This window comes from Protopterus annectens, chromosome 10.part0 (assembly GCF_019279795.1).
Source record: "Protopterus annectens isolate FY-2018-M chromosome 10.part0, PAN1.0, whole genome shotgun sequence".
NCBI lineage: Eukaryota > Metazoa > Chordata > Ceratodontiformes > Protopteridae > Protopterus > Protopterus annectens.
In genome coordinates this window covers 327,742,010-327,764,088 of record NC_056744.1, presented here as the reverse complement: position 1 = coordinate 327,764,088, position 22,079 = coordinate 327,742,010, and the positions used below count along the sequence as shown (strand labels likewise).

The following is a 22,079-nucleotide window of genomic DNA, read 5'->3' as shown; positions in this document are numbered from 1 at the left end:
GAAGCAGAGTGTTATGCCATAAATTCATATAGATATATTAGTACCAGTTTAACCAGGGGAGGTGCAAGTGTAGAGCCATTTATCTGTCAGGTGTTGCTTCAGGTGACATTTAAATTCTTTCAGGTTGCAGACTGTTCTTAATTGGAGTGGGATGGAATTCCAGCTATTGGCAATGCAGTCTGAATACAGGGAGTATATTACATTGTTAGGTTTAGTTATGGAGAGTAATGATTTGTCAGTGGACCAAAGGAGTCTCTTAATAATGCAAGGTTTAGTCATGGACTGACAAGATGGGAATTTTTCAGGATTGTACAGTAGCATGAAGGTTGTAATTGTGAGTATAAGAGAATTATATAGCTTGAACCAGTTTAATGTTTTAGAGATAGGTAGTGAGGCAATTTTATCAATTATATTGCTGGCTGGTTACAAATTTGGCTACTTTATTGTAGGATTGTTCTAGTTTGTCTGATAGAAAGGAGTTGAAATTAATCAGGATAGGAAAGACATCTATCAGGGTGGGGAGTGGAAAAGAGGCGGCTGCATTTTGTCTAGCAGAATCCGTGAGGTGATGTTTTACTTTACAGAGCTAGCCTAGCTTTTGGTAAGACTAATTTATGGCTTGCTGAAGGTGGACGTCACATTTCAGGTGGTTACCTATAATAACACCATTTCGTTTAGAGTATGATACCAGTTCTATAATGGTCTTGTGAGATGACAATACAGCAAGGAGTTGGGGGTGAGCAGTAGTAGTTTGCTTATTTATTTTGGATTCAGGTGGAGTTGCGAGTTGTTGCACCAAACTTCTGTGGAGGAGAATTAATTCTGAGGGCGTGTTTGGAGCCTGGATGGTGTCCTAGCAGTACAAGTTGGACTGGAGTCAGCAGTGTATTGTACTATGGTGGTCTCTTTGGCTGCTTTGTTTAGGTTGTTGATAAATAAGTTAAACCATAGTGGTTGTAGGATGGAGCCTTGTGCAACTACACATATCGGAAAGAAATAGGAAAATTCATCTTACCATTTCACTGCTTGGGACCTGCTAGCGAGATAAGAAACCAGTTAACTCATTACATCTGAGTGACGCCTCCAGGTGCATCTGCAGTTAACACCTACTGACGTCTCTAGGCATCAAATGTTGCTTGTTCATATTTGAATTAATAATTTCAAAACCATGCTATGGTTTTAAAAGGTTTCATCTTAAAGCTTACATAATAGAAAACTCAACTGTATTAATATCTGATCTCTGTTTAGTACAGGTAAATAGACATTATTGTTTTATTTTATTAACTTATATAGATATAATTTTCACATTTTCTAAATATCTCAACAACCAAGTAACTCAGACAGAACTCATTAGCCTCATATGAAAGCTCTCAGCTAGATGAATAAAATTCTGCTGTCAGTTTGTGTGCAACTTAAGTGGTTGTTGACATACTGTCTGTTCTTTACAAAATATTACAAATGTAATAGTTACTGTGTTTACTGTGACTTACATTTGATTTAAGACCTAGAACCTGAAGAATACTACCACTGTAAAAATAGTTTGTGCTGAGAGTCACACGGTTAGGCAATGGGGTCTGATGGAATCAAACCTTGAACCACTGGACCACAGGAAACAGCTCATTAACAGCTCCTTAATCCTCTAAGCCAGCTGCCAGACAGATGACAGAATGCCTTGGATAGATCCAGTAATAGGGCTGAGGTTAGAAGACCTGAATTTCTGTAGTGATTTATTATATCTGTAAAGTTTGGAAGGACACTGGTTGTACTGTGACTGGGTCTGAAACCATGCTGTGAGGAAGAGAGGAGTTTATAAAAAGTAATATGCGTAGTAAGTTGAGAATGAATACATCTTTCCAAGATTTTGAGTAAAGGTGACAGAATGGTAAGTGGTCTGTAGTTTTTGATGTTGGTCAGTGAGTTGCCTTTACGGAGGTGTGTTACGTAGGATTTTTTTTTTCCTATAAGGCAGGGACATACTTTTCTTGGATGGAACCATTTATTAGAATTGAGACAGGATATCCGAGGCTATCTCGAGAGAGTTTGAGACATTCCTATGGAATTTGGTCAGGGGCAGTGGTTGTCTTAACAGTGCATAAGTATTTTTTAATTGTAAACGTTGGCATTGGAGTGAGTGTGAAGATCTGCTGTGGCTTCATTTATTAGAGCAGGATGGCTGGATTTCTAGTAGTTTAATTTTGTGGGAAGGAGGTTACTGTATTTATAAAATGTGGGTTAAATTCTGAACTAAGCTTCGGGGGTTATTAACTGGGGATGGGCTGGGTTGGGTTGATGTTCCAGAACTGAGCAATGTATTTATGGATTTCCAGAAGTTTTTTAGATTGTTTAATGAAAAATTTTAGGTGTTGCTATAGTAAGCTATTTTTTGTCCAGTTTTATTCATTGTTTGCTATGGTTCCTTAACTCCCTATACTGTTGCAGGACGTTTGAGAGTCGGTGTATAGCCATGACATCCAAGCTTTATCTGTAAGATGCACGAGTATTTTTTTTTTTTTTTTGTAAATCAAGGGGCTGATTTGTTTTTAACTCTCTTTGTTCTTAATGCAGCTTTCTCTGTCAAGATATTTAGAAATGTTAAATTAAAAGTTTCCTTTGCTTCATCAAGGGAAAAAGTTTTAACTGGAGCTCAGTTAATCTGAAGCAGGTTGGAAGTAAAAGTTTCTTTGAAATCATTGAGGTTTCTGACTATCTTCTAGTGATGAATCTTGTGGGTCTGTTTGGCATGTCTGATTATGTAGCTTAGCTGGAGGTCACTTGGGCTGTCAGGTAGGGTACCAGTTGTGGCAACATTGTTTCAGGCAGATGTTATAATCCAGTCCAGGATGGATTCTTTAGATGTGGCCTTGTTAATTTTAGTTGGAGTGTTGATCAGTTGAGAGAAGCTGTATAGCTGATTTGAATTTGTTGGGTTTTCTGTGGTTATCTTTGGCCAATTTATGGCAACGTCTCCTAGCAAGATAGTTCCAGTCTTATGCTGGCTGAGGTCCAGGAGTGGATCTGTTCCAGGATGGGAGTGCTGTTACCAGGTGGTATCTGCAGACTTATAATCACTAGAGATTTGTGAGTATTCAGTCTAAGGAGGGAGACGAGACATTCAGTGTTATTGAAAGTGGGTATCATATCATGGTAAGTGCAGAGATCTAAAGCTCTGCTGTAGAAAACAACATATCTGCCTACTTTTTTGTTGGTTCTGTCTAGTCTGAGTGTATTATAAGTTGGTGGGAGTATTTCTGTATCTTTGATAATTGACTTTAAGCAGGTTTCTCTGGCTATGAAGAGATCAGGGAAGTAGTGGGTTATACAGGCATGAATTCATGTGATTTTGTTGTAAATACCTCTTAGGTTACTGTGTATTTTAATGTCTGGAGAGGTAGCCTGTTACTGTTTCAAAGTTTGGTGGCTGTTTGGTGAGATATGGGGTTAGATGAGTGGGTTTGGGATTAGAATTTATATTCCCTTCCACTATTATTGTCCAGTTAGCAATGTAACTATTGAAGAATCACTTATATTTGGACTTGATTTATAGAGGATTTTGGATAATGGCGGAGAATGTGCTGTTTGCTTGTATTTCAAGGTGCTAATGTAACTAAGGTTTAAGTATTGTGTGGTAGGTGTAGATAAGTAACAGTGAGAGACAGAGACTTGTGATAGCTGGTTGAGAGTGTGTGGTTGAGAATGCTAGTGATGGAAGGTGAAGTAGTGACATATTTGGGATTTAGAAGGATTATAGACAGGTGATATTGTGTGGTGGGAGGTGTGTGTATAGTGAGTACAGTGAGAAATGCTAGTGATAGAAGGTGAAGTGGTGACATTTGGGATTTAGAAGGATGTACAGACAGGTGATAGTGTGTGGTGGGAGGAGTGTGGAAGGATCCAGTTAGTAATACAGATTAATGGGAGGAGTAAAATAGAGTAAGGTAATAGGCAGGACTGATAAGCAGGTATAGAGATTAATGGATGGGGTTGTTAGGTAATTATAGGGCTTGGTAGGTAGGTATTCAAAATATTAATATGAACGAAGATGAATTTATGTGGTGAAAAGTCTGCTAACAGTGTATAAAAAGTAGCACGCTGAAGGTAGACTCAAAAAGACGATCTTTAATCCAATGTAAAACACACAGTACTACACAATACCGATGTTGGTTCTTGTGCACAAGCAGAAATAATTCTGTTAAAAAAACTCTGTTAAAAAACTCCACAATACCAATGCCGGTCCTTGTAGATAAAACGTGATTTAAGGTTGAATTAAGTGCTTTCATTTCTGTCCAATCAGAAACTTCCTCAATATATCTTCACATTTGATGAATGAGATTTTATAGTAAACTACAACCACACCTTCAATAAAGACCACCCAATTAAAATTGCTATCTAATACATAAAACATAAGCATCTTTTAAAAACATAAATATAGTGCATTAAATTCACTCACAAATACATAGTATGTAGAATTAAAATGAATACATATTTTAAAACTAGAAAGCTATCTCTCTAAGGCTTTTAGCTTCAAAAAACATGTTATGGACAAGGATCCATTCAAGCCTGGCCATTCTGTAGCATTAGTCCTAATTTGCCATAATGTTTCTTGTCTCTCTAAGACAAGGTTCCAGGGACCCCCTCTAGTCCTATATTCTATTACTTCTATAATAAAAAACTTGAATGAATGATCACTAAATTCTAAAATGTGTTTGGCTAAGGCATTTGTTTGAGATGACTTCTATTCCAGTCCATTATCTACCATAATGTGCGTTAGTGGCACACTCATACAAACATACATACCTGTTACTGGGAGAGATGGTCTCATGGCAATGATTTATGGCATAATGCAGTATAATAATTCCAGCTGCCCTGCAAACTCTGATCCTTGCACCCCAAGTAAAATGCTGCCACATAATATCCTGTTCCTATAATTAAATGTAGAATCACAGAGAAAAGGGAGCAATGCAAACTACTGTACTGGTCACCCCAAATGGCTTAAAAGGGAGCAATGCAAACTACTGTACTGGTCACCCCAAATGGCTTAAAAGGGAGCAATGCAAACTACTGTACTGGTCACCCCAAATGGCTTAAAAGGGAGCAATGCAACTACTGTACTGGTCACCCCAAATGGCTTAAAAGGGAGCAATGCAAACTACTGTACTGGTCACCCCAAATGGCTTAAAAGGAGCAATGCAAACTACTGTACTGGTCACCCCAAATGGCTTAAAAGGGAGCAATGCAAACTACTGTACTGGTCACCCCAAATGGCTTAAAAGGGAGCAATGCAAACTACTGTACTGGTCACCCCAAATGGCTTAAAAGGGAGCAATGCAAACTACTGTACTGGTCACCCCAAATGGCTTAAAAGGGAGCAATGCAAACTACTGTACTGGTCACCCCAAATGGCTTAAAAGGAGCAATGCAACTACTGTACTGGTCACCCCAAATGGCTTAAAAGGAGCAATGCAAACTACTGTACTGGTCACCCCAAATGGCTTAAAAGGAGCAATGCAAACTACTGTACTGGTCACCCCAAATGGCTTAAAAGGGAGCAATGCAAACTACTGTACTGGTCACCCCAAATGGCTTAAAAGGGAGCAATGCAAACTACTGTACTGGTCACCCCAAATGGCTTAAAAGGGAGCAATGCAAACTACTGTACTGGTCACCCCAAATGGCTTAAAAGGGAGCAATGCAAACTACTGTACTGGTCACCCCAAATGGCTTAAAAGGGAGCAATGCAAACTACTGTACTGGTCACCCCAAATGGCTTAAAAGGGAGCAATGCAAACTACTGTACTGGTCACCCCAAATGGCTTAAAAGGGAGCAATGCAAACTACTGTACTGGTCACCCCAAATGGCTTAAAAGGAGCAATGCAAACTACTGTACTGGTCACCCCAAATGGCTTAAAAGGGAGCAATGCAAACTACTGTACTGGTCACCCCAAATGGCTTAAAAGGGAGCAATGCAAACTACTGTACTGGTCACCCCAAATGGCTTAAAAGAGAGCAATGCAAACTACTGTACTGGTCACCCCAAATGGCTTAAAAGGGAGCAATGCAAACTACTGTACTGGTCACCCCAAATGGCTTAAAAGGGAGCAATGCAAACTACTGTACTGGTCACCCCAAAAGGCTTAAAAGGGAGCAATGCAAACTACTGTACTGGTCACCCCAAATGGCTTAAAAGGGAGCAATGCAAACTACTGTACTGGTCACCCCAAATGGCTTAAAAGGGAGCAATGCAAACTACTGTACTGGTCACCCCAAATGGCTTAAAAGGGAGCAATGCAAACTACTGTGCTGGTCACCCCAAATGGCTTAAAAGGGAGCAATGCAAACTACTGTACTGGTCACCCCAAAGGCTTAAAAGGGAGCAATGCAAACTACTGTACTGGTCACCCTAAATGGCTTAAAAGGGAGCAATGCAAACTACTGTACTGGTCACCCCAAATGGCTTAAAGGGAGCAATGCAAACTACTGTACTGGTCACCCAAAGGCTTAAAAGGGAGCAATGCAAACTACTGTACTGGTCACCCCAAATGGCTTAAAAGGGAGCAATGCAAACTACTGTACTGGTCACCCCAAATGGCTTAAAAGGGAGCAATGCAAACTACTGTACTGGTCACCCCAAATGGCTTAAAAGGGAGCAATGCAAACTACTGTACTGGTCACCCCAAATGGCTTAAAAGGGAGCAATGCAAACTACTGTACTGGTCACCCCAAATGGCTTAAAGGAGCAATGCAAACTACTGTACTGGTCACCCCAAATGGCTTAAAAGGAGCAATGCAAACTACTGTACTGGTCACCTAAATGGCTTAAAAGGGAGCAATGCAAACTACTGTACTGGTCACCCCAAATGGCTTAAAAGGGAGCAATGCAAACTACTGTACTGGTCACCCCAAATGGCTTAAAAGGAGCAATGCAAACTACTGTACTGGTCACCCCAAATGGCTTAAAAGGGAGCAATGCAAACTACTGTACTGGTCACCCAAATGGCTTAAAAGGGAGCAATGCAAACTACTGTACTGGTCACCCCAAATGGCTTAAAAGGAGCAATGCAAACTACTGTACTGGTCACCCCAAATGGCTTAAAAGGGAGCAATGCAAACTACTGTACTGGTCACCCCAAATGGCTTAAAAGGGAGCAATGCAAACTACTGTACTGGTCACCCCAAATGGCTTAAAAGGGAGCAATGCAAACTACTGTACTGGTCACCCCAATGGCTTAAAAGGAGCAATGCAACTACACTGGTCACCCCAAATGGCTTAAAAGGGAGCAATGCAAACTACTGTACTGGTCACCCCAAATGGCTTAAAAGGGAGCAATGCAAACTACTGTACTGGTCACCCCAAATGGCTTAAAAGGGAGCAATGCAAACTACTGTACTGGTCACCCCAAATGGCTTAAAAGGGAGCAATGCAAACTACTGTACTGGTCACCCCAAATGGCTTAAAAGGGAGCAATGCAAACTACTGTACTGGTCACCCCAAATGGCTTAAAAGGAGCATGCAAACTACTGTACTGGTCACCCCAAATGGCTTAAAAGGGAGCAATGCAAACTACTGTACTGGTCACCCCAAATGGCTTAAAAGGGAGCAATGCAAACTACTGTACTGGTCACCCCAAATGGCTTAAAAGGGAGCAATGCAAACTACTGTACTGGTCACCCCAAATGGCTTAAAAGGAGCAATGCAAACTACTGTAACCAAATGGCTGAAAAGGGAGTGAATAAAACTACTGTACTGGTCACCCCAAATGGCTTAAAAGGAGCAATGCAAACTACTGTACTGGTCACCCCAAATGGCTTAAAAGGAGCAATGCAAACTACTGTACTGGTCACCCCAAATGGCTTAAAAGGGAGCAATGCAAACTACTGTACTGGTCACCCCAAATGGCTTAAAGATGCACTACTGTACTGGTCACCCCAAAATGGCTTAAGGGAGCAATGCAAACTACTGTACTGGTCACCCCAAATGGCTTAAAAGGGAGCAATGCAAACTACTGTACTGGTCACCCCAAATGGCTTAAAAGGGAGCAATGCAACTACTGTACTGGTCACCCCAAATGGCTTAAAAGGGAGCAATGCAAACTACTGTACTGGTCACCCCAAATGGCTTAAAAGGGAGCAATGCAAACTACTGTACTGGTCACCCCAAATGGCTTAAAAGGAGCAATGCAAACTACTGTACTGGTCACCCCAAATGGCTTAAAAGGGAGCAATGCAAACTACTGTACTGGTCACCCCAAATGGCTTAAAAGGGAGCAATGCAAACTACTGTACTGGTCACCCCAAATGGCTTAAAAGGAGCAATGCAAACTACTGATGGTGGCCTGGTCACTAAATGGTGGCTTAAAAGGGAGCAATGCAAACTACTGTACTGGTCACCCCAAATGGCTTAAAAGGGAGCAATGCAACTACTGTACTGGTCACCCCAAATGGCTTAAAAGGGAGCAATGCAAACTACTGTACTGGTCACCCCAAATGGCTTAAAAGGGAGCAATGCAAACTACTGTACTGGTCACCCCAAATGGCTTAAAAGGAGCAATGCAAACTACTGTACTGGTCACCCCAAATGGCTTAAAAGGGAGCAATGCAAACTACTGTACTGGTCACCCCAAATGGCTTAAAAGGAGCAATGCAAACTACTGTACTGGTCACCCCAAATGGCTTAAAAGGAGCAATGCAAACTACTGTACTGGTCACCCCAAATGGCTTAAAAGGAGCAATGCAAACTACTGTACTGGTCACCCCAAATGGCTTAAAAGGGAGCAATGCAAACTACTGTACTGGTCACCCCAAATGGCTTAAAAGGGAGCAATGCAAACTACTGTACTGGTCACCCCAAATGGCTTAAAAGGAGCAATGCAAACTACTGTACTGGTCACCCCAAATGGCTTAAAAGGGAGCAATGCAAACTACTGTACTGGTCACCCCAAATGGCTTAAAAGGGAGCAATGCAAACTACTGTACTGGTCACCCCAAATGGCTTAAAAGGGAGCAATGCAAACACTGTACTGGTCACCCTATGAAGTGGTGACATTTGGGATTTAGAAGGATGTACAGACAGGTGATAGTGTGTGGTGGGAGGAGTGTGGAAGGATCCAGTTAGTAATACAGATTAATGGGAGGAGTAAAATAGAGTAAGGTAATAGGCAGGACTGATAAGCAGGTATAGAGATTAATGGATGGGGTTGTTAGGTAATTATAGGGCTTGGTAGGTAGGTATTCAAAATATTAATATGAACGAAGATGAATTTATGTGGTGAAAAGTCTGCTAACAGTGTATAAAAAGTAGCACGCTGAAGGTAGACTCAAAAAGACGATCTTTAATCCAATGTAAAACACAAAGTACACACAGTACTACACAATACCGATGTTGGTTCTTGTGCACAAGCAGAAATAATTCTGTTAAAAAACTCTGTTAAAAAACTCCACAATACCAATGCCGGTCCTTGTAGATAAAACGTGATTTTGTTTCTGTCCAATCAGAAACTTCCTCAAAATATCTTCACATTTGATGAATGAGATTTTATAGTAAACTACAACCACACTTTCAATAAAGACCACCCAATTAAAATTGCTATCTAATACATAAAACATAAGCATCTTTTAAAAACATAAATATAGTGCATTAAATTCACTCACAAATACATAGTATGTAGAATTAAAATGAATACATATTTTAAAACTAGAAAGCTATCTCTCTAAGGCTTTTAGCTTCAAAAAACATGTTATGGACAAGGATCCATTCAAGCCTGGCCATTCTGTAGCATTAGTCCTAATTTGCCATAATGTTTCTTGTCTCTCTAAGACAAGGTTCCAGGGACCCCCTCTAGTCCTATATTCTATTACTTCCATAATAAAAAACTTGAATGAATGATCACTAAATTCTAAAATGTGTTTGGCTAAGGCATTTGTTTGAGATGACTTCTATTCCAGTCCATTATCTACCATAATGTGCGTTAGTGGCACACTCATACAAACATACATACCTGTTACTGGGAGAGATGGTCTCATGGCAATGACTTATGGCATAATGCAGTATAATAATTCCAGCTGCCCTGCAAACTCTGATCCTTGCACCCCAAGTAAAATGCTGCCACATAATATCCTGTTCCTATAATTAAATGTAGAATCACAGTGAAAAGGGAGCAATGCAAACTACTGTACTGGTCACCCCAAATGGCTTAAAAGGGAGCAATGCAAACTACTGTACTGGTCACCCCAAATGGCTCCCTTGGAGAGGTGTCAGCCTATCAGCCCTTGTAAAAGATTACAGTACACAAACACACAGGCAACATTCATCCTATTTCAGGAGCAGAGAATGTTTTAAAAAAATCCTGTCCTCTTCTGAAGACACGTTCCATTACTGAGATAAGGCACAACATAAGTCAAATGAATTTCACAAGCACAGGAAAAATGGCAAAGCCTGGGTATGCATGAAAAAACATATGTTCTTCTGTTATGTGAACTATAGTGTCAGCCTTGTTATGCAGACTGATGGGTATTTTCAGAAGACCACTAGCAATGCAGAATGGATAGGCTTTCATTAAACAACTTGAAAAGAGCAGCTAGAGTGACTACATATGTACTGAATTACCGAATGTGTTCCCCCGTTGCATTCAGCCTTGTCACAGGAACTGATGCTGCACCAGCAGACTAAAATTATCTGTAATTATATGGAGATGGACGTACATTGTATGCACTTGTATCAGTTATTCTGTGAAGAAAGGCCTCTGCTGGGCTAATATATGGGATTTTTAACACAAACCCCAGATTAGAGTATGGTGGGGGAGGGATTAACTAGATTTTTCTACCAAGTCTGCACTTGATGAGATGCAAGTGTCCTGCCAGTGCATACCATGGGATCATGGGATCGTGCACAGGACTAGAAGAACTGTCCAGCCCTTGTGCCCATCAGTTCATCACTTCTGATAAGAACGCAATCTATAACAAAGGAAAGAAAAAATAATAAATACAACAATAAGCAAGGATATATAAATACACACTTGCCTAACCTAAAGGAACTTAAAAGCCCACCACTGGATGGAGGGCTGTTCAGTTGTTGGGGAAATAGCAGATGGGTAGTAAGCCCCCATTGTGTAGGACAGATCTGCTAAGACAGTATCTATTACATATGATATCAGGAGCCCTTGAAGTCGAGTGTTTGGAAGAATCTCATGCTAAACCATAAAACCTACAAAGAAGGCTGCAGCCAGAGAAGGCCAAATAGAAAAAAGCTCATAAGGACAAATCTCTTGTATTCCAAAGTATCGAACAACACTGACACCAGGAATCAGGGTTCAAACAACCTTGTATTCCAAAGTATCGAACAACACTGACACCAGGAATCAGGGTTCAAACAACCTTGTATTCCAAAGTATCGAACAACACTGACACCAGGAATCAGGGTTCAAACAACCTTGTATTCCAAAGTATCGAACAACACTGACACCAGGAATCAGGGTTCAAACAATAACACTTAGTGAACATGTGAGGCACCAGCCAAACGCCCATGAAGAAAGGTCTGCAATGGAGACATTCCTGAAAGAAACACGCCAAGCTGAACCATCAGTTTCCTGATATATTACTTCCACTATCCATTCATAACTTTACCCCTTCCTTTCATCCCTGCAGTCTTCTCTCATTCACTGCAATCAGATTAATATTTCTCTCTCATCCTTCCCCTTATCTCTCTATACTGCTTATACCCCTCTACCCCCAATCTCTCTACATCCATACCCATATACCCTCTACCCCCAATCCCTTTACATCCGTACCCACATACAATCCGTATACAATTAACTCAGTAATTTTTGCTTTACCACCTTTATTTCTCATTCCTATTATAAACTGTTAGCAGTCACAAAAAGCACAGTTCAAACTTGTAAATAAAGTAGCTAAAAAGTTTCTAAATGGAGCCTGGGGCTAGAGGTGTGCATTCTGGCACTGTTAGACCTGGATATTAAGTCTATGGTCACCAGGAACAGGTAGCATACTGAAGGATATCCTCCTGACCCAGTTCTGGTGAGAATTATTCTGTTCCCTGTATTAAGTAGCCCTTCTTGGTAGCTAGCTTATGACCATAGTGCACCTGTCATACTGTTTCAGAATCACTGGGTACTCTGACCGACCCTTTGTCCAGTATTATGTGTGCTGATACTGTCCAAGCTCCTTATTAAGCCTGTGCTGTGAAAAACAAGGTAGCCAGTGCAGGAAGACCCCATGTCTGGATGAAAGATCATTCCTTCAGCCATGTCTTTCAATTAAGTTTTATTTAGTTTTGTTATCACGATAGTGTAATACAATACCTAATTAATAAAGAGTCAAGTAATGCAGTTTTCAGTAGTGGTCCAATACAGTTCCTTCAAGCTCTGAGAGGAAGGATGAGGAGCTCTTTGCTTATAAATGCCATATTATAGCCTCTTCCTGTCTAGATACTGATTCTGAGGTTTTCATTTGGCTCCCCCGTAGGTTACTGCATCAACATGGGTTCCACTACTTGACTATCTCCTCATTCTGTTCACATTATTCACATTCTGATACCAGTATCATACACGTCCATTTACCCGAATACATCTACATGGCACCATACCTCCTAAATCTTACTTCCCTGGGGCTCTTCATTCTAACTTCCTTGTCAAGCTAGCTCTCACTTCCTCTCCCACAACATGATGTTTTACCCATCTAATTCTATAAATAGAATTTCATCACAACTATACTGTATTATGTACATAGTATGATATGCTTATTCACTGTAGTCAATCTTTATATGAATGTATAGATTCATAGATATTCTAAAGTCATTGAGTCCCATGACCATTCTCACCGTATCAGTACCCTCCCCTCAGACCGTACCTCTTTGCTCCAGGAGGGCCAAACCAGTCAATGCTGGAGTCTATTTGTGGATACCCAGCCAATCATCTAGTTTGTTTAAAATAAGATAGTGAATCAGACCATTTAACATGCAGGGGGGGGGTAATTCCAGTGATCTGGAGGAGCTGGGTTATAAACCTGTCCTATCATTGTGTTTTATTAATCTGTTCTTGAAGATTTAGGTCCCTGTTTCTAATATTGATAGAGATACTGGTCTTTCAGAGAAACGGAAGGTCCAGGACAATCGCGTCTCTAATGGCACAGTAAGGGATACAGAGATCTATACTGAAAAAAATGCCAGAGTGTCCAGCCTGTTTTGGTAGCTCAGGAACTTTAGGCCTGTTATATTTTTGGTTAGAAACCTTTGGAGTCTTTCTACTTGTTTGATATGTCGAGTAAGATACATCTCACATATATCACATATATCCCATATACCACATGTACCACGTGTCACATGTACCACATGTACCACGTGTCATATGTACCACATGTCACATGTACCACATGTGCCACGTGTCAGATGTACCACATATACCACATGTCACATGTTCCGCGTGTACCATGCATCACATGTACCACATGTCACGTGTACCGCGTGTACCACATGTACCACGTGTCACATATACCACGTGCACCACATATATATTTCATATAATGTTATTTTTTTTGCTCCTGGGCCAAACCTGTAAATAGTCTTCAGAGATCAATGTTCTACGTCACTTAACAAAATAAAATAAAACAAAAATGTTTTTCTGACATATTAAATTTAATAAAAGATCATGTTAAATTAACTTAAAAAATATATAATCGCCGAAAAATTATGCTGAGTTTATCTGATCCAATAGGACCTTCCGGTTCAGATCAAGAGGTTTCGTCCTACAGGACTTACAGCCCAGGCCTGGGCTTTAAACAGATGTTTGAGGTTTGGAAGAAATCTGAATCACATGTATCAGAGCCTAACCTTGGTCAGCTCCAGTGTCAATCCACCAGAGAGGGTTCCCTTGCAGATTAGCTAATAGTGTAAGAACATATGTTGCAATTTCTGGTTTCACTACCTCTGGATTAGTCAACTACATTCAAACCGTCAAATGTATAAAACAAACTGGTTAAAGCTAAAGCCAATTACAGAAAGTCAAAAGAAAGATATTTTTGCAGAGGAAGCAAGCCTTGTCAGGGGAAGCAAGCTCTGCTGCATCTCCACATCACTTTATGTATATTGTATAGTAACTCCATACCCCATTACTTGAATACACTAAATCTACAGTTGCGTAACTGTAGAGAAGCTGAAAAGCCCCGAATCTTTGAATCTGTACCTCTGCACTAACAGAACAGCGTTGGCAGTAATTTGCAATGGAAAACACTCGGCAACAAGTTGCAGCTTGAGGAAGTGTACTCAACTTGTTGCAACCACTTCCAGGTCGGGAGGACATTATCTGTACATTCTTTGACCAACAGAAAAGTCATTGGCCTACATTTGGGTAAGAAATCTGTATCTTCAGGATTTATGTAAATTGACAATGAATCCATAGCATCTGAAGTAGTTAACTTCATTTGATCAGCAACCTGTGGGTATCAGATCAGATTCGGATCTGAGCCGGCAGCTTTCCTAGCCAAAGATCCGAGCTCCAAGCTCCTCCCCTACCCATAATACCCTGCTACCTCCCTCTAGTTCCCAGATCTCGTTGCCGCGGCTTCTTTAAGCATCTTAGAACAAGCTCCTAGCGTGGGTGTTGTGAGTTTAAAGTTTTTTACACTTTTCTTCTGTCAAAAAATTTTCTGAACTTTGTGTGTGTGGTTCCCTTCTCTCCCTTAGTACCTTTTGGGTAGTTTAAAGTTTCTTATTCTAGTTAAAAGTTAATACCCCCTCTCCCTCTGTCTGTGTGTGAAGGTGTGTGCGTGTGGGCCTGTTCTTTTCTTTTTCATCAAAATGTCTGAAGGCCCAAAAGCTATGTTTTCTAAATGTTCCGAGTGTGGCCATAAGCTGTCCCAGTGGATGGCCACACTTGGTGCGTTATTTGCCTGGGTGTTGACCATCTTTCTTCGGGCTGCACTATTTGTGCAGCCTTCAACCCCAAAGCTTTATAGGAAGATGAAGCTAATCCTTGCGGGCCCTTTGCCCCCTGATTCCACTTCATCCTCCTCCCCCTCTGTGGCGCCAGCCTTGGCTGCAGCTGCTCCACCTACCACTCCTGCTCCCCTGGCCAGGACTCGACCTCCCTCTTTGGTCCAGGAGGAAAGGGACAGCAGAAAGAAATATAGGAAGGACAAGGAGCGAGAGAGAGAGAGGCATCATAGCCACAAGAGGCGGGCCGATTAAGCTGCATCGGTCCCGCCATCTAAGCAGCTTGCCTCTCCCCTTAAGGTCTCCGGGTCTTCCCCCTCCCGGCTTCGTTCTTCACGTTTCTCCCCAGAGCTGGAGGAGGAGACTCAGTCACCTTCGAGGTCGTCTAAGCAGCCTTCCCGGCCAGCCTCGGCAGCCTCATCCAAGTCAACTAGGAGTCTATCTGACGCAGACATGGACCGGATGATGTGTCGATTTCTTTGGGCCCAACTGCAGATGGGAGTGCTCTTGCCTCGACCCCTTTTTTCACCCCCATTGCTCCGTCTCCAACCCGCTATCGGGGTTCGGAGCTGTCGAATCTGACTAGCTTTGGAGCCGGGGTAATGTCGGCGCCGGCAGTGTTTCCTACTTCGGTGCCAACTGTACCCTCGAGTCTGTCAGATCCTTTTTCGGAAACGAGCTCTCGGGGCCATGAGTTGAGCATCAGATCCGGAGGGGTCAGTGGGCCTTCAGCTCCATTGAGGTCGGAGTGCACTATTCTTTCAGATCTGATCGGGTCATCTCCGGCTCCGCTCCACACGCCAGATCCGAGGGGACTGCTTTCGGATCCTATGGAGAGCAGTTCACCCTCGGCATTCAACGTCGTGGAGAGGGTCCTTTCGAAGGATTCGAGGCCCCAGGTTCTTGCTACGGATCCACCCGCCATTCCCTCTCAGACAGGCCTGTCTTCCATCATCCGGCCCCAGGGACAGTCTGTGCCTACGTCCCAGATGGTTCCTGTAGAGGAACAGGACATTGTTGGTGAGCCCTCTTCGGACAGCCCCCCCGAGGAGGTCCCTCACAAACGAAAGTGCAAGAGGAGGCACTTGGACTCACCCGAGTACCTCACAGAAGACACAAACTTAGAGGAAGGGGAAGGTTCCCCAAGGTCACCCCCTGAAGACGTCTCCTTTGGAGACATTATGGAAATGTTGCGCATTAGAGGGGGGTGGTCAGCCCAAAAACCTTCCTCGGATGAGTCTGTGTTTCTGGAGGCATTTGACGCAGGCCCATCTACCTCTTCGGTGTCCCCGATGTCCCACCCAATCAGAGGGAGGTAGCAGCCTTCGAAATAAGAGAGCTGCTAAGAAAAAGAGCCATCCAGCACATCCCCCTCAGGCAATTCGGATCAGGCTTTTACTCCAGGTTCTTTTTGGTGCCAAAAAAGATGGGGACTTACGGCTGATTCTCGCCCTGTCCACACTAATCCTGTCAGTCACCAAAGAAAAGTTCCGGATGGTCACTATTCAATCCATTCTCCCACTTTTACAGGAGAATGACTGGATGTGCTCGATAGACCTCAAGGATGCATACTACCACATTCTAATGGACAGGCGATCCAGGAGGTTTCTCCGCTTTCGGCTGGGAGCCAGCCATTATCAGTTCATTGTCCTACCTTTCGGTCTCACCTCAGCCTCCAGGGTGTTCACCAAGGTCATGGCAGTTGTAGGAGCCCACCTGAGGCTTCAGGGAATACAGGTCTTTCCTTACCTGGACGACTGGCTCCTAACCGCCCCCACCAAGCATCTACTATGTTCAGCCAGGGACTACTTCTTACATCTAGCCCACCATCTAGGGATCACGATCAACCACAAGAAATCCTCCCTTCAGCCTACTCAGATCTTGGATTTCATAGGGGCCTGGATAGACACTATACAATCCAAAGTCTTTCTGATGGCGGACAGACTCCACAACCTAAACCTTCACGTTTTGGCTCTTCTACAATCAGCCCCTCCAGCAAAATTAGTCCTGAGGGCCCTGGGGTCCTATGGCAGCGGCCATCAACCTGTCACCATTCGCACATCTGAATATGAGAATCCTCCAATGGACCTTACAGGTCCAGTGGTCCATCCAATGTCATCCCCTGTCTACACCTATTCCCCTCAGCAGGGTTTGCAGGGAATCTCTACTTTGGTGGTTCCATTCCAGGGACCTCCAGGAAGGGCGCCCCTTCTCCATGTCCCCACTCCAAGTCACAGTGACCACGGATGCATCTCTCCTCTGGTGGGGGGTGATTGCATGGGCAGATCCATCCAAGGCACGTGGATTCACACAGAGACCTCTTTGCATATCAATGTCCTGGAGATGAGGGCAGTGCATCTAGCGTTGCAGACTCTCCATTCCCTTCTTCCTCCAGGGACTATTGCAATTCAAACAGACAACATGTCAGTAGTCTGGTACATCAACAAGCAGGGGGGAACCAGATCTTACCCACTTTTCCGAGAGGCCATGAGAGTGTGGGAATGGGCGATATCCACCAACCGTTTTCTCATAGCAACGCACATACTGGGTCGGTCAAACATTCTAGCGGACAGGTTGAGTCGAACTATCCTCTTACCTTACGAGTGGTCTCTGAACCTCTTAGTAGCGGAACAGATCTTCCTCAGATGGGGTCAACCTTGCTGCGATCTGTTCGCGTCGCCTTCGAACACAAAGTGCAGCGAGTACTTCGCTCTAATTCACCCACCAGGGGAAGCCCCCAGAGATGCTCTGGTTCATGCTTGGCCATCCGGTCTTCTTTATGCTTATCATCCTCTTCCGTTGATGACAAAATTCTTGCAGAAAGCTCGTCGGTTGGGGAGCAGAGTTATCCTCATAGCCCCATTCTGGCCTCGCCAAACCTGGTTCCCATGCCTACGGTCTCATCTAGTACATCCTCCCTGGACCTTGGATCCCATTCCGGATCTGATTTCTCATCCCTTGGGATTGAAACCCCCCAACCTGGACAACCTCAAGCTCTCGGCTTGGTTGATCCAGTTCCATTAATGGCTAGGACCCCCGGTATCTCATCCTCAGTTAAGGCCATCCTGGTGGCCGGTCATAAACCTTCTACCAGGAAAGTCTACAAGAGTAAATGGAAGCGTTTCTCTGTCTGGGCGGAGCATAGGAATTTGGATCCTTTTACAGCTCCTATCCCAGCAGTCCTCGACTTTCTATCCCATATTTTTCATCAAGGGGCTAGTTCTTCTACTGTTAAAGTTCAATTGGCAGCTATTTCCCACTTCCATGTTGGAAACAGTTTTGGCCCCCTAGCTTCATCTAAGATTTGCAAGACATTCCTGAAAGGAACTTTCCTGTTAAGACCCCCTGTTAAAGATGCACTTCCTCCATGGGATTTAACTCTAGTTCTCCAAGCTCTGACTGGCCCCCCCTTTGAGCCTGCAGCTTCAGTCGACTTAAAGTATGTATCTTGGAAAACTGCCTTCCTGATTGCTATTACCTCAGCTAGGAGGATATCGGAGTTTCACGCACTTTGCAGTAAGCCTCCATACATCATCTTTCATAAAGACAGGGTTTCCCTCAGGACTAATCCCTCCTTTCTGCCTAAAGTGGCTTCCGAAGCCAACATCAACCAGTCCATCAATCTACCTGTCTTCTTTCCTAATTATCAGAACAAAGGAGAGTATAGACTTTGTTCTCTGGATATACATAGACAGTTGTGATTTTACTTAAACAGAACAGCTGAATTTCGAAAATCAGATCAACTCTTTGTTTCATTTGCTAAGTCCTGTCTGGGTAAGCCAGTGACTAAAGTAACCTTAGCTAGATGGATTTCCCAATGCATCCTTCTCGCATACAGAAGCTCTGGTCGACCTGAGCTCCTGAGGGTTCAAGCTCATTCTACCCGTTCTGTGGCTACTTCTGCTGCCTTCTGGTCGATGGTTTCTTTGGATGACATTTGTTCAGCGCTACTTGGGCTTCCTCTCATACTTTTATTACACATGATAAATTGGATCTAATATCCAGAGGATGCGCATCTTTTGACTCTGCAGTGCTCCGGAATATCCTTCCATGAGGACATCCCAAGTTGTTAGTAGCTGGGGACTCTGTCCCACAGGTTGCTGATCAAATGAAGTTAACTACTTCAGATAAAGAAGTTATGTACTCACCATAACGTTCCATCTGAGTAGGTAACTTCATTTGTCAGCAACCTTCCCTCCCTCCATCCCCCTGACCTGTAGTTCGTCCTTATAGGATTATTGTGTTCCACTTCCCAGATGACATCAGGTTAGGATGTTCAGGTGGTTTGTCCTTTGGTTATTGTAGTATTCTGTGATACTATGGCAAACTCAATCTGAGGAATAGAGGAAGGTAGCAGGGTATTATGGGTAGGGGGAGGAGCTTGGAGCTCGGATCTCTAGCTTGTAAAGCTGCCGGCTCAGATCCAGGTTGGATCCGATACCCACAGGTTGCTGACAAATGAAGTTACCTACTCAGATGGAATGTTATGGTGAGTACATAACTTCTTTTTCTGATAATCCAGTCACTGAAATCATTTATTTGCATTGTCAAATCTTGATATATTCAGTTTTTTAACAGGACAGATTATTCTTCAATCTAACCAGTATATTTCACTGTCCGCTGTTTTGAACAGGTGATCCGGAAAGGCTGGCTCACAATCAACAATATTGGAATCATGAAAGGCGGTGCTAAGGAATACTGGTTCGTTCTAACAGCAGAGAGCCTATCCTGGTATAAAGATGATGAGGTAAGTCAGCATGTGGACATGCTGAGGTCAATCAGAATATAATTTCTGCCTCTACCTCTTGATTGATGATGTCATATCCTCCTCTGCCTGTTGATTGATGATGTCATATCTGCCTCTACCTGTTGATTAATCATGTCATGTCTGCCTCTACCTGTTGATTGATGATGTCATATCTGCCTCTACCTGTTGATTGATGATGACCTTATAACTTTGTGAATGAATGACATGTTGACAAGGTACAAATAAATAAACACAGAGTGGCTTTATAGTGAAGAATTCTGATGTGTACACATCTGGACAATCCTAATATGAAATTCTGTGATTCTTTATCTATGTATCACTCTTTGGACAAAGACTGCATTTGATAAATGCATCATGGGTAAGGGTTGTTGGTGTTTAAGTTGCTTGTATAACTTTTTGCAGTCACAGCAGTGGCAGTTCACTAAATAAGTTGGTAGGGTGCTGGAGATGCATTTTGGCATTCCAGACTGGGAATATTTTAATTCAGTGTGACAAACTTCTCTCATATGTAATTTCCTGAATATCAGTCACTGGGCGTGCATGTCAGTTAATGTTGTAATTGCACTTCTGAGATTTTCTGCAACCATGGAGGGAATTGTTTAACTTGGAATGTATGTTGATGTACATAGGGGACTTTGGTCATTGTTATATAACTCTGACCACTATATCAAGTGATATAAATTGAAGTGTATTATTTTCATTAAGTTGTGATTAAACAGGTTCAGCCTTCTGCCAAATGGCAGGATGTCCAGCTGCTCCTCTGGTAACCAAAGATTGATTAGTGACCTAGGAAGTCAAAAGATCATTTAGGGAAGATAGACATGAATGGCCAAAAGTCCTAGGTTCATAGTTAACTACTAGGCTAGTTGTTCTTATGGGTCATCTTAAGCCAAGCCAGTTTCCCCTCAAAGGTGAGGATCAAACCTATACTTTGTGTCTGTGAGGTAAATACCTTAACTATTATACCAACCCCGTCCTTCATCTTGCCAGTTTTTAGGAGGAGGGAAGGGAACACACTGGTAGACACTGGGAGAGAGACACCATGGCATACGTTAACCAGTAGGGAGCCAGCAAACTTATGAGTATGTACATAGGAGTGTGACCATAAGTTACACTGGCATCCTTACATGCTGCAGTCTCCAGGACTATGAATATCATTAGGTGCCATGTTGGTCCTTAGAAGTATGAATACATGACACACTGGCATCGTTATATGCAATAGTCTTTAGGGGAAAATCTAGGACATATTAAAAATAGCAGCATGCACCACTGTATGAGAGCCCGTACCAGTAGCTGCCTCTGGTATTGTGGTGCAGGGGTGCCACAAAAAAGGAAGACATACACAATTATGGCACATGTTAGCATAGTACACCAAGAGAAGTCTGGGAGCAGTTATAGGAGGATGAGAAATATAGTGGTGACCTGCAAAAAAATAAATAAATAAATGTAAAAATTCATCAGTTTTCTGTTCATTACCTCATATGTAATGTAGCTGTTCAAATGTAGTTGAATGCTTAATACTCATCATGAGGATTATTACTGCAGGAATTAATAATAATCATAGGATAAACCTAGAGCCGAATATCTGTCCTCAAGTCAGATCTTTTGTTCCAGTTAATGTCCTTTGGAAGATGTGGCTGCAGTTTCACGCTATGGCCTTTAGGTGGAGTCTGTCTATGAAGGAAGAGCAGGTGCTTTCCAAGCACAGTCAGCTTTGCGCAATTTGTTGGTCAGTTTCATCAGTTCTATGATCTTTGCAGTCTTCTTTTGAAACTTAAATACATTATTTCACCAAACCAAAAACTCACAAACCCAAACAAGTAATCCAACCCAAAGGACCCGAAAAGGAGGACACAGACCAAACTACACAGTGGTATAACTGAGCACTTTCATCTTTATCTATAAGACTTCTTTAGAACCATTGGCAAATAAAATAAGGGACTCAGAAATTCAATGATATAATTTAGAAAAGTTGCTTTTATTTTCAGATAATATTATTTTGCACCTGATAAAACCAGAAAATAATTTTTCAGTGTTGCAGAGCATTCTGAGACATTTTCAAGTCTTTTCAGGATGCAAAATTAATGGAAATAAAAGAAAGGCAATAGCTGTAACCTACATTCCCACAGACAAATTGGTTCAGCAATTCCCCCGTATTTATGGGGACATGATAAAATGAAGTATTTAGGAGTATGGGTTAAACAGGTTTCTGCTATGGCAGATAAGGATATGTGGGAAGAGACTAAACAAATGATAATGCAAAAACACATAAATTGGAAGCTCTGTTTTATGGATATGGGGAGCAGGATACAAACAGTGAAAATATTTTAGTCTCTAATTTTACACATAGGTCTGGCATATTTTTATCAACC

General features: G+C 42.4%; 1 protein-coding gene across 3 annotated transcripts in view; it reads left to right on the top strand.

Moving 5' to 3' along the window:
• DNM3 (dynamin 3) overlaps positions 1-22,079 on the top strand; it is a 2,680,418-nt gene that overhangs the window by 1,342,502 nt on the left and 1,315,837 nt on the right. For all 3 annotated transcript variants that reach the window (XM_044085220.1, XM_044085219.1, XM_044085218.1), the window contains exon 14: positions 19,573-19,686. In XM_044085220.1, coding sequence (XP_043941155.1) covers positions 19,573-19,686 — 114 coding nt within the window. The remainder of the gene's footprint in view (positions 1-19,572; positions 19,687-22,079) is intronic.